The 13,389-nt window shown below is 27.4% G+C and overlaps 1 protein-coding gene across 1 annotated transcript in view; it reads left to right on the top strand.

The window, feature by feature from the left end:
* Window positions 1-12,299: 12,299 nt before the first annotated feature.
* LOC105617523 overlaps window positions 12,300-13,389 on the top strand; it is a 7,441-nt gene continuing 6,351 nt past the window's right edge. The window contains exons 1-3 of the mRNA XM_012199077.1: window positions 12,300-12,444; window positions 12,826-12,952; window positions 13,058-13,175. Coding sequence (XP_012054467.1) covers window positions 12,321-12,444; window positions 12,826-12,952; window positions 13,058-13,175 — 369 coding nt within the window. The 5' untranslated portion in view covers window positions 12,300-12,320. The remainder of the gene's footprint in view (window positions 12,445-12,825; window positions 12,953-13,057; window positions 13,176-13,389) is intronic.

Here is a 13,389-nt window from a genome sequence, read left to right on the forward strand (position 1 = left end):
ACACACACACACACACACACACACACACACACACACACACACACACACACACACACACACACACACACACACACACACACTCTCTCTCTCTCTCTCTCTCTCTCTCTCTCTCTCTCTCACTCTCTCACTTGCTCTTATTGTATACATTGTGGAAATGTACTTGGTATATGTTGCATACGAACAAGAATGATTCGATTGTGTGCGAAGAAGCCCAGTAGCGTAGCTAAAAGATGAGAATGCAAGTTGCGAGTGAAATAATAAATAAAACTCGTAAATATATTTGTTTTTCCTATTTTCGTATAGTGCAATTCTGATACAAATAATTAATAGTGTCTACTGCATCTAATTTCATCTTCTGCAGCTGAAGTAATCTATTGGTAGTTGTTCGTTTTTTTTTTCGATTGTTGCTAAAAATAATATCTGTAATAAGTAAATATGTGAAGGATATAGAATAGTGGGAGCATTAAAATAGACATACTATATAGGCTAATATTTCCTTTTAAAAAAGAGAAATATCTTTTAAAAGGGCGGAAAGAAAAATATATATATATTTTCTCAAAGAAGAAAATATATGAGAAGGATATATGTCATTCAATATTGCTATCTCGCTAATAACTATAAAATTATTTTAATCACATTCATGTTTGTTAATTCATTTTACTCTTTACTTTTTCATTTTTTAGCCATCTATTATATATTTTCTTAGTCCTTAATATCCTTTCTACCATTGGTATCTCAGTTACCAAAATCTTGAATTATAGCATTTAAAATCAGTAAGAAAATATATATTAAAAAATATTTTCATTTAAAAAATAAAATTAAGAATTTAGCTCTTATAATTCTTACAAGTTTTCTCCGTATACTTTAATCTAAACATTAAATTATTCTTTATAATTAGAATAAACTAGAATTATCATAACTGATATGTTTAAAAAAATTACATTACAGAAAGACATAATTTTATATTTGAGAAGAATATTTGAGAAGTTTATTTATTAAAATATATTTGTTTGATAGATATGGTAAATATTCGGCACTCGCTTCCATTTTTGAATCACAAAACGCATTGCACGTGTCAATGTCAACCGATAGATAAGAAGGCTCCCTAGACTGTGTCAATTCCACGCGATGGCATTTAAATGCAATGCTACTGCAGATCTGGAAAATCCCGAATGACACCTGCGATTTCACAGTCATGTTGACATCACGCGTCTTCTTTTGAATCTTCTTTTTTTCCGGGTAACATCATTCCCTGCTCTTCCCTGACACACCTGAAGTAAGGTGAAACTAACACATTCGTATGCTTGTTGCACACGTGTAAAATAAGGATTACATATACATCCCATGTTTCTTCCTCTCAACCGTCACCTCTTGCTACAGCCTCCACACTATACTTCGCCGTTCCCCCAGCCTTTGCCCTCCACAGCATTGTTCCTGAACAGACAGTTGCCACCTGATACATGCACGTGCGCATGCACACATATGTACAGATATATGTACGTACGTATATATGAATATCTATCGGTATACTATCTTTCATAATGTTGGTGCTCTCTCACCTATGCAGATATCTTTGTGAATCGAAGTCAGAGACATGAATGTAATTAGTACCCTGCTATAGATAAGAATAAGTATTAGAAATTACGTATATTTAGTATTTATTTTGAAAAGCCAACAAAGATGGAAAAATCAATAACATGACGACTTAAATATTTCATCTATCCTCGAATTTTTATTTTCTCTGTAACGAAACATGAATATTACGTTTAATAAATAAAACGTTTCAAAAAAAATTTTCTATGTTATATTTTTAAAAACAATTTAATATATTGTTTAACTAGATCAATAACAAAATATTAAATCCATCATGTCATTTAATCGCAGCGTGTAAAAAATGTGTTCTAGTTTATGTCATCAGAATCACGTTACTTTCACTATCCCTGATATACCTTCTGATACAAAAAAAGTGATGAATGGAAATAAATTTAAAGAAAAAGATATAAGCAATAAATAGATAGCTTTTTTCCTGTAAATTGTAAAAAAGATGTATATGAATTTAAAAAGAAAATTTTATTAATTTATTAATTTTATTTGTTGTAAATATAATTACGTAAATCATATACATATGTTAGAATAAGTATAACAACGTCGTTTACATTTTTTCAAAAACTAAAGATTATTTTTTAAATGTAGATAAAATCTATATCATCAATGAAGAAATATAATATACACTGTAAGAATCTATTTTACATTCTATTACAATTTTGATGAATAAAATAATTATATTAGCGACATCTATTATCATATCAGCGAATAACATCATTTATTTCTACTATAATAATTGTTGATTGAAAAGATGAAAAAATATCTACGATTTTATTTAAAAAAAATATCTACGAAAAAATATCTACGATTTTATAATCAAGATTTTTTTTTATAAATTTTTATTAATAAGATTTTTATTAATAAAATAGAATATCTACTGATAAATTTTTGTTTTTAACATTTATCTTTAACATTCTTCTTTAACAACCAACGGTAAGAGACGTTCGAATTTATGATTCAAAATAAATGCGACGATCAATAAAGCGATTTCGTCATTTTTGTCAATGACAACTAGCTATGTATGTTCAACTACCCACAACTTCAAATAAATATGTATACTTGCGACAGTATGGCGAAGATAAACTGATGTCAGCAACAGATTGAGGTATCTTTTGTCATCTTTCATCTCTTCTCGGCATGACGTCCTTGTTAGTAGTTGGTCCGCAAGTCTTTTAAGAATAAGTAGCTATTTTTCATCAACAACTTATCAATTATAAGAAAAATAATCAATGCACAATTAATTCTTTTTTCATATCTTTTTTATTTTAAACGCACAACTAAAAAATCAGAAAAAATAATCGTATAAATATAATATTGTAGTTAAATATAAATAAATTATATTATTGTGTAATGTTATCAATAATAATTACTGAAATAATTTTTATATTTTAAGATTAAGGATCATAAATTTCTTTATATCTTATTAATATTTTATAAATAAAAGTATAACAACAAATAAAAATAATAAATATTTAAAATAAATTTTTTATTTGATTATTTCTAGTGATATAGATTAGTTTAATTTAAATGTAGTATGAAGCTGTAAATATATTGCATTAATTTATATTTATAATATTTGCAAAATATTTTTTAAAAGTGTATATTATAACGCTTTTTAAGCTTTCACGGGTATTATTTTCTATATTTTATTTTTATATGGGTGGAAGTGATAATGAATCAATTTATATTTATCCACTTTTATAACTTGATATGTATCGTCATAATAATGCCTTTTTTTAACTTATTATCATAAATAATGATTTGTAAATTAATAGCAGTTACAAGGTTGCAATATTGCATGAGCAAAAGGAAAGAACAGTAACATAAATAAGAATTTATATCCATTCAAGAAATATAAAAGAATTTTTTACAGCAAAATTATAATTTTACACAAAATTTCATATAAAAATTATATTAAGTTGAGTTTTATTTAAGAAATAAATTTAAATTTCAATAATTCCCTATTCGATTTTTTAAGACAAATTTCAATATAAGTAAACGACATTATTTTAGTTAATTTTTATCGAAGTTTAGAAAATTATAAATTTAAAAAAGAATTATTTAAATTAGTTTAATGAAAAAAATCACTATAGGAATATTATTAAGCAATTTAATGATAATCTTAGAAGAATATAAATCGATGATACTTTGTAGATATAATAATCATTAATTGCATAATGTATTTTTTAATATAAAAGTAATTTCTTCTATGAATTTGGTTAGACAACCTGCGTGTCTTTAACGAAAATTTAAGTAAATAATTTTTAATCATATTATTATGTAATTGTACATTTTAAGTCGAAACTTTCATTAAAACTTTTATTGTTATAAAAATCATCGTTGATCTGATCTTGAATCGAACTTAATTGGATGTTATGTTAGACGTTTCGTAATATCGATGATCTCTCGATCTTGGAGCACGATCGAAGGTTTCTACGGGTCGGGGACACTTAACAATTTGCGATCCATCGCGCATGCGCACACCCTGGTCCTGTCTACCCACGACGGATTCTGGTGAGCAGCGCAGCAAGTGTATGTAACCAGTCCTGGACGGACGGTCAATCCGGTGTCTTGTGAACCACTCGCTCGGTTAGGATTGATCGGTTGAATCTGACGCGTGAGCAAAGTCGCCGGGAAGAAAACAAGACGGAGGAAAAAAGTGAACTAGCCGGGGCAAATTTTGGATTACCCTTTTCTCGCGAGGTAAGAATGATCACATTTTATAATATTTTCTTAAATTCCTCTAATCGAAAATATGATCCAAATTTGCTTAGTTTTATACCTAAATTTATCTAGTTCAATATTGATAGCAAAAAGTACTTATCGAATTATATGAAAATTTGTAAAATGTGAATGTTTTGAAACATTTTGAAATTGATAGCACCGATAATCATATAAAATATATTATCTTCGATTAAAGAACATATTGCATAAACATAAATCAGAAGCATTTAAATTAGTAATAAAAATTATTTAAATAATCAGAACATAATTATATTGTAAATAAATTGAATTTACTAATTATCAGCCAGTAAATTACTGGCGTCAGAATCACCAATTAACATTAATTATCTTAGCATAGACCTACCCTTGCAATTATGTTATTCTGTTTGTATAGAATTACTATTAGTACACTGCCGCGCTATCAGCTTCATGTAGCAATTAATCTTCCATCACTGAAAATGCCTCAGTGCCTTTGAATGACTGCAAACAGCGACCGTCATTATGCCGCACATGTCATTGGTTAACACGCCATGATTTCTGATGTTACCAGGTTGAAAAATGTTTACTTCAATTTGATAATCATTCATAATTTTCGTTCTAACTCATTATAATTATTATAATGATATATTAGTATATGAATGATATATTAGTATTATTAGTTGCAAAACAACTTATTATTAGTGCAAAATTATTCTTCTCTAAAATTGTATATTATAAAACATTTTTATTAAATTTTTATATAGTGGGAAATGTCATTTTCAAAATATAAATTAAAACTAATTAATTTTATAGGCAGCACAAAATATTTATGATAAATATTTATTATTATTTATTTTTTGAAATATTATATAAATATTTTATACATATTTTATATAAAGCTTTATTCAAAATATCATTAAAATATTTTATGTAATTTTCATGATAATTATTATTATAACAAATGAGCAAATATTTCTAGTAAGTATTTTTTTACTTGGATTATAATATCTAAGTATTTTATAGCATTTATCGCAACATTTTACAATAAATATTTTATAATATTTATAATAAATATTTCTGATTTGTGTGTTTAATTTAAGATCACAAAAATATTTACAAAATATTCAAAATAAAAATATATCTTATAAATATTTATCAATATTTTCTAAATATTTTATAAATATTTTATAAATGTAATAAAAATAATGTTGTGTGCTGTCTGGATAAATTTAATTTCATATTATATATAAGTAGAATTAAAAAACTAAAGATATGTGTCTTTCTATATTTATCTACAAACATTGAATCTATGAAACTTATATTATAAATTATACATATTCATTCATACAATTAAATTTTCAAATTATATTTCTATTATTTTTAAAATTATTAAAAAAAATTTTTTAATTATAAATTTTTTAACATTTAAACTTTATCTAAGTTTTTGTGTACTTATATAAAAAAATTGTATATAAAACATTTTTTAATTATTTCATTAACAATAAGATTAAAATATGATTCTGCAAAATATGTTATCTTAATATAATATAGAAAATTAATCAAGTTTTATTTAATAACAGCCTCCTTTAAAATTTAAATTTTTTAAATGAGACAATGTTATGATTTGATACTAATTACAAATTCTCAATGGTCGACTGAAACTTGTCTCTTCAAGCATACGTAATACGGTGAGCAGATGATTGGAGATAGGCGGAAGGTCGAATCCCACTTTCCGTCTTTACGGATCTCTCAGCCATGTTAGGTGCGTTTTAAAGACCGCTCAGAATAAATATCGATATGCATAATTCATGCGTCATTTCGAACGTTACAACGTTCATTAAGAACTTCGTAAGCAATGCATTATACATAAGAATAACACTTAAGAATAAACGGAAATTCTTTGACATAGTGTAATATTTTATAGTTGTAAATTATCTCATCTTCATCAACATGATGTTTAATTAAGAAAAAAAGATAAAAAAGGAGCAAATTGTAAGATTTGAAACAAAATTGTAATTCTTGAAATTGTTTTTTTTTCAATCTGCTAACCGTCTGATTTATTTCTATCACAATTGACAGGCGGTATTTTTGCATAAAACTGATTTGTAAGAAAATAAATAAAACAGAGAAATTTGTACACTCAGGTGAAAAACTCACGAGAAAAAATGAGGACGTGATGTGACGAAAGTAAACTCTCTTAAAAATAGGCACAAAGCCAAAAACATACTGGCTTATGGTTTATAAAGCTTCTTACCATTTAGATTGGCGCTCCAAAAATAGAGCTTATATATTTTTCATTACTTTTTAAATGATGTTTAGAGAAACAGTAAATTTTACAAATTAATTTTAATAATACTGAGAAATATTATTTAACATTGGAATTTCGTTAAGATAAATCTTCTATAGTATTTAGGAAGTATTTAATTAAATATGAAATAATTTATCCTCATGTTTTTTATATTTAAATTATTATAGATATAACTGTTGCAGCTGTTGAAAACAATTATTGGCAATCACGTGTGTAAATTTTATCTTGGCACTGTGCAGACGCCAAAATTCACGGCTCGTTTGTGTACGTTTGCAAAATAGCATTAACAACAAGTAATCGTCAAAATGCTATTATCTACTATCCGCGTAAAATGCGCCGATGGTTGAAAATCTACTAGTCAAGATGTAAATAACGGCATAAAGGTGAATTATATTTGAACTGGTTAAACAAAGAACAGAGAATAGCGGTGAACAAAGAAAGAGATGAGAAAGAAAGATGAGATGAGATGAGATGAGATTCCGAGCGCCAGTTGGCCGGACCGTTGCCACCCACGTCAAAGTCATTCTCAAATTTATACACAACATTAGATTTTTTTCTTATCTTTCATATATATATATATATATATATATACACATACACGCGTAACGTTAATAAATGACCGACAATTTATTATTGTTCCGACAAATTGTCGAAAAAGATTTCTTTTAATACTTTCTTCAAATTGAAATATCTTTTACGACAAAGCCTTCAGCTAAAGTTGTAAAAAAATATGTCAAAATCACATCTTATATTTCTTTTTCAATTTTATTTGCAAATAAATTTTAATATAAAATTTTAAAAAGTTATATATCTTAGCGAACTGCAATCATGACTTTATTATTTCTATCAATCTTATAGTTTATGAGAAAGTTCGATATTATCTGGTAAGCTCGTACATTTAAAAATTGAGTTAATCAGTCTCGCTAAAATAAACTTGAAACTGTTGTACATTTTCGTTTTTTATTAATGAATACATATAAAAAATACTAGGCATCAGATTTACGAGAATTTTTCTTTGAACACCGTGAATTTAATAGTCATTTAGGTGCGTAATAATATCACGTTTTATATATAATGTCACGTTTTAATTATCAGTTTGAAATAATTTAATAAGAATTTAAATTGATAGTTTCACGACATCGAACGTTAATGAAAATTTCTTTCAATACAAAAAATCATAAAAATAATTATTTAAATATAAATTTTATAAATTATTTATAAAATTATTTTAAATTTGACAGCATCCATAAAAATATTATAACTGCAAAATTGTTGGAAATTATAAGAAAATTGTTTTAACTATTAAAATTTTCAAGAGAATTAATATTCCCGTACTTTTATTAGTATCGACTTTATAAATATATTTCATGAATGTTTTTGGTATAAATATCAGCAAAAAGTATTTCATAAATATTTTTGAAACTCAATGAATACTCAATGAGAGAAACTCATTCAGGCTCTGTGATATTCATGTTTACTGTCATTTACGCAATTGTGTTATGAATGCAAACACAAAACTTTCTCCCTCTCATTGACAATTGTAATTCTTTATCGTTTATATATTTTCACCATACACGTTCAATAAAATCGACACTATAATTTATAGAATTCCGTAATTAATAGTATCTGCTTTAACATCAGACATTACATCGTTGTCAGATCACAATATATGTACATAGTACTCGGCTGTATAATACACGTAGGATACTCGTACCGAAGTATATTCGTATCGAAGCATTACAGAAACTGAAGCATTACAGAAATTATGTTACTATATACATCGATAGCGGCAGTAATAACGACGTAACATAATCACGCAGTTGCAACACAATCTCTTATAGTTTGAAATAATAATACACTTCTTCGTATTAGTTCTTTTCTTCTATTACTTATTTTCAACGAAATAAATTTTTATCGTTGTGTTAGCAATATTTATACCTTCTATAATTTTTTTAAGGTTTAAAGTATTTTCGCTTTTTAAAATAAAATATTGTTAACATTGTTATATTAATCACACGTTAAATTTTAAATTTAGATAATATTAACGTTATGTGTAAATCTATAAATTATTTCGGAAACTTCACTATTTTACAATCGAATTTTATTTCTTAGAGATAGAAATATATATATGATCTCGTAACTGTCCGACATGAGATTTGTTTTATTTATGAATTGTAAACATCAGCGAAAAGTTCTCATTGTGAAATAGAGCATATGAGTCACGGATTTGTTCTCGCTCGTAACGCTTAAAAGTACTTTTTATATTGATCGCCAACGCAATCAATCTAATTTCGTCGCATTGATCAATAAACTAAATCTTTCAGCTTTTGAATCCTTATTAATTCCATTTTATAACTTATTTTTGTTTAGTTAATTTTATGGCATTGATTTTGGAAAATATGTTCTTTAACAATCTGAATAAATAATTAAAAAGCTAATTAATATGGAAACTAATTAAAATTATTACGATATTTATTATAAAATATTATTTACGTTAACAAAAACAATTAATTTTTTAATCTTCGAATTTTATATCAATCTTTAGTATACATCTATACGTCATTACGTCCTGTAGGACGTATACGCATTTTTTTCTTTGAAATACTGGAAGTATCTGTCTTAAGTATCTGTCTTAAGGATATTTTATACATATTTTCAAAATGATAACAAAATTATGAAAAAATTGTAGATTATTCTAAATCCCATTTAAAAATAATACAACAAATTTGATGACGGTTTACTATCTGGATTATTAGTTATTTTAATAACTAAATAGTTGTATTTTTTTAATCTGTGCTCTAATAAAAATATGTGAAATATATCATAACATAAAAAATGTATTATAAAAAATAAATGATATAAATGATATAAATCTCAATTTTTTAATGTATATAAATACATTATGTATTCAAGATTATTTACGTAGAATTACATTGCGATGCATGAATTAGTTGTCTAGTAAATAAACAAAATATTTATTTGTTTTTATATTTTTGTATTTAATCAGTGATCGCAATGAAATTTGCATAATTATTTTGAATATTTAAAGTACGTATAAAAGAAAAATGTAAATTTTCTACCATTTTTTAAATTTTAATTTTTAATAATAAAAATAATAACAAATAAAATAAATAAATTACAAAAATGTGTTACTAAACAAAAATATATTCTTATCCACACAATTTTCATATAGTATATGTTTGAAGTTTAAATATTAAACATATTTTCAAATTTAATTTTCTTTGCAGGGACTGTACGTCTAATGCATCCTTAAATAATATTCTTTATTTTTTCCTTTATTTTAATGCACAATTTCATAAATACTTTTTAAAGATGTTAAACTATGTATATTAGAATCACTTAATAATTTTTGTATACTTGTAAAAAGTGATAAAAGTTAACTAAAAGAACGACTTATTATGTGTAGTAGAAAACCGACAAAACATCATGTATATTAATATGATTTATACGTATTGCGTTTTTGTTAACAAAAAAAATCACATTAAATTTTTGGGAAATTATGTTGCCATGAATCAATGACAAAATAATTTTGCTCTGCTTCCTCTCCCTTGTTTCATCTCCACCCACTGCACGCAATCTCTTTATATTTAAACGAGACGAAAGTGATTGCGCAAGAATTGCGATCAGTAACGCGCAGGTGCATTCTGCAAGCTGAAATTATTACACCGCAACTCGGTGACCAAGAATATATTTATACACGTGCAAATTAGATTCACAATTAACAAGAAAACTGATAAATAAAATATCGTGATAGAGAATGAGAGTTCTGCATCAAACAGATCTTAAATACTAACTTGATCTTAAACACTAACAGAGCCAAAATTAAGTAACCTTCTTGGAATCAAATGAATCGCAGTCATCGTCATTTTGATTGACATGATAACCTTAGAGGGTACAAATACAATGTCACTAGCAATGACCGGTTAACTATCTGCTTAAAGCAGTTACATCGTCCGTTGTCAGAGGCGTAACTATTGTAGTTAGTTACGCTCATAGGAAACTATTTCGAATTCCAGTCTAGGCTTTTGATTATATTGTTTAAAAACTCATTTTACCATTTTGTGAAGCATTATCTTCTTCATACATAGTTTGTAAACATGATTCAATCATTATTATTATAATAAATTAATTTTATCATTTAATATATAAATATAATAAAAATATATAAATTTTCCATCAAATAACTCGTTCATATTTAATTATGCTATTGCATCCAATTCGAACTGATCAAGCAGTTATGTATACTCTATATTAAACAGGAATGACACGGCGTGCTTTGATATCAACTTATAACGCTGTCTGAAAATAAAATTGTGCGATAAAATCCCAATCTGAAAGTCTCGTTATTATCTTTTTTGCTCTTAACTTCTTTCACAAATCTAAAAATTACTTAAAAATTATGCATATTATTTATAAACGTGTCACTTAAATATATCTAACAGTGATATATAACAGATAAAATTTAAAGATTGATAAAAATGTAATCTTTTGCTTAATCTTACTTAATCATTACAGTATTAATATGTACAAGTTTTATGTATATGTGTATGACATCTATAAAATAGTGCATCTATTTTATTAAAGCTTGAAATAATTTATATGTCACTATTATTGTTTATATATTTTTCCTAAGAGAAACTATTTTTAATGGTAATCTTGATACGAATATGGCGTTATTAAGAACTCGTACATCACAATCAAAGCAATATTCGTTGCAGAAGCACGCACAATATTATAATTGACCTTGATCTCCATTTAGCTGACCTTGGACCAATTTGCCCAAACTTGCTTTCAGTAAGAGACGCCTGTCACTACCAAATTTGGATTACTTCTTTTTTCCCGTATTATGATTGATATATCAGAATAACTTGCATAATAGTCTCTAGAATACGTATTCCAAAAACGAATAACATAGTATGTTTTGAAATATATTTTGAAGAAGATTAAGTATATGAATGCGTCTTTAGTTGCCGATTCTTGGAAGGCCTCCTTGGCCTCATTCGCACGCATGTGCCTCCACCGGAATAAGTATGGAACCATTTGGCATTTCCACGAATTTAGATCCCAGACTGATCTCATCCCTTTATCCAATCATGTCATATATTTTGAGCGGCTCAATTTCCATAGAACTCGACTATTATTATTCTAATATCGCTTTTTAAAGTACACGAGGATATTTTTATAATGCCAAATATAAAATAATTTTAATTTATGCATTTTTTCTTTGAAAATATTTTGTCAAGTAGCCAATGCAATGGCGCATTAAGAAATTGCTTTTACGACTAACATAAAAATTGTACGTGCGACGAAAATCAGGAACCTACACCCACTCGGACCTAAAACTGGCCAGCCTGGTCACGGTTGTTGCGAGTCTTGTAAACCGGCTTTGAGTGGTGCGAAAGTTTCTGCGAAAGTCTATAGCTCTCTACAGAGATCCGAATCCTAATATCAATTCTATTTATAACTCCACACTTCTATAAGTAGCGCATTGCAGCAAGAAATATCCATCCGCGTGCTGCTATCGTTCCAGTTACTCAATGTACTCCAGAGATCTTATCTTTATCCAATAAATTCACAATGATACTAATTAATGATAACTTGCAGTAAAATTAATCGAAACGTCAATCAAACTTTTTACGTTACTCGTTATAGATTTCGTGAGGCAGGGCTTAAGAAGAATACAATGTCAGCAGCCGTGAGGGAGCGAACGACGACGCACACCAGCAGAAAGATCGTGAGTCATGGCGGTCCTATATCTGGCCAGAGAGACGGAGCAGCCACGGCCAGCAGCCTCGAAAACAACTTGGGTAAACCTTTAAATGTGCCACCAGAGCTGTAACCTTATCCATCCGTTGTTCGTTTCCGCTCTTCTCCTTTTTCATCGAAACAGCAATCTTTTACTTGCGATGCTTTCATATTTGCAATTTTTAAAGAATGAATTAATTATGCAAACAGCGATATAATTTGATTATATAATTATCTCGAGTTCTTTCCACTGTTGATTAATATTCTCAAGAATTTATGTAATACGTTTAAAATATAGATCTAAAGTAATGTAGAATTGAACATAATGGCATTTTAATAAAGGTTTTATTGTAGCCGTTCGGACTACTTGGATTCACATCTTTTCATTTATTTTTCGTTAAAATACTGATGACGTGTTAAATTGATTCATTTGGCTCTTTCAGACGCACTTCTCGAGGATCTACAGACGAGTGTCTCGAGAAGTGCCACTCCTAGCCGAGACAGAACACTGGTGCCTCAAGTCGAATATAGGGTAGCTGCTAACCCTACTAGAGTGATCTCCGAGGGCAGGTGAGAGAATAAGTTAAACTACAATTTGCATATTTTATGCAAATAATATTTCTTTATATATAAATATGTATTATAATAATATTCGGAATAATAATGATTTTTCAGATCCGTTTCTCCATCTCATTCGAGGGTGACTACCACTGAAAAATTTGTCAGTAGTGGTCCAATTGGTACATCAAGCGGTATTCCAGGATTGGAACATTTGGACGCAGAACTGCAAAATGTGAGTTTTTAAATTAAAAGGACACATTATTATATATCATAAATTAAATTCAGATTATTCAATACAATTAAAAAGTATAATATATATATATAAAACTGTCCATAATTAATTTGAGAAAAATTTTGATTTTGACAGTTCTAATTTTAGGGAAAAATTTATTGCCTGGATAAGTCTCTTTCTCTCTCTCTCTCTCTCTCTCTCTCTCTCTCTATNT

Source organism: Atta cephalotes (genome assembly GCF_000143395.1).
Source record: "Atta cephalotes unplaced genomic scaffold scaffold00013, whole genome shotgun sequence".
Taxonomy (NCBI): Eukaryota; Metazoa; Arthropoda; class Insecta; order Hymenoptera; family Formicidae; genus Atta; species Atta cephalotes.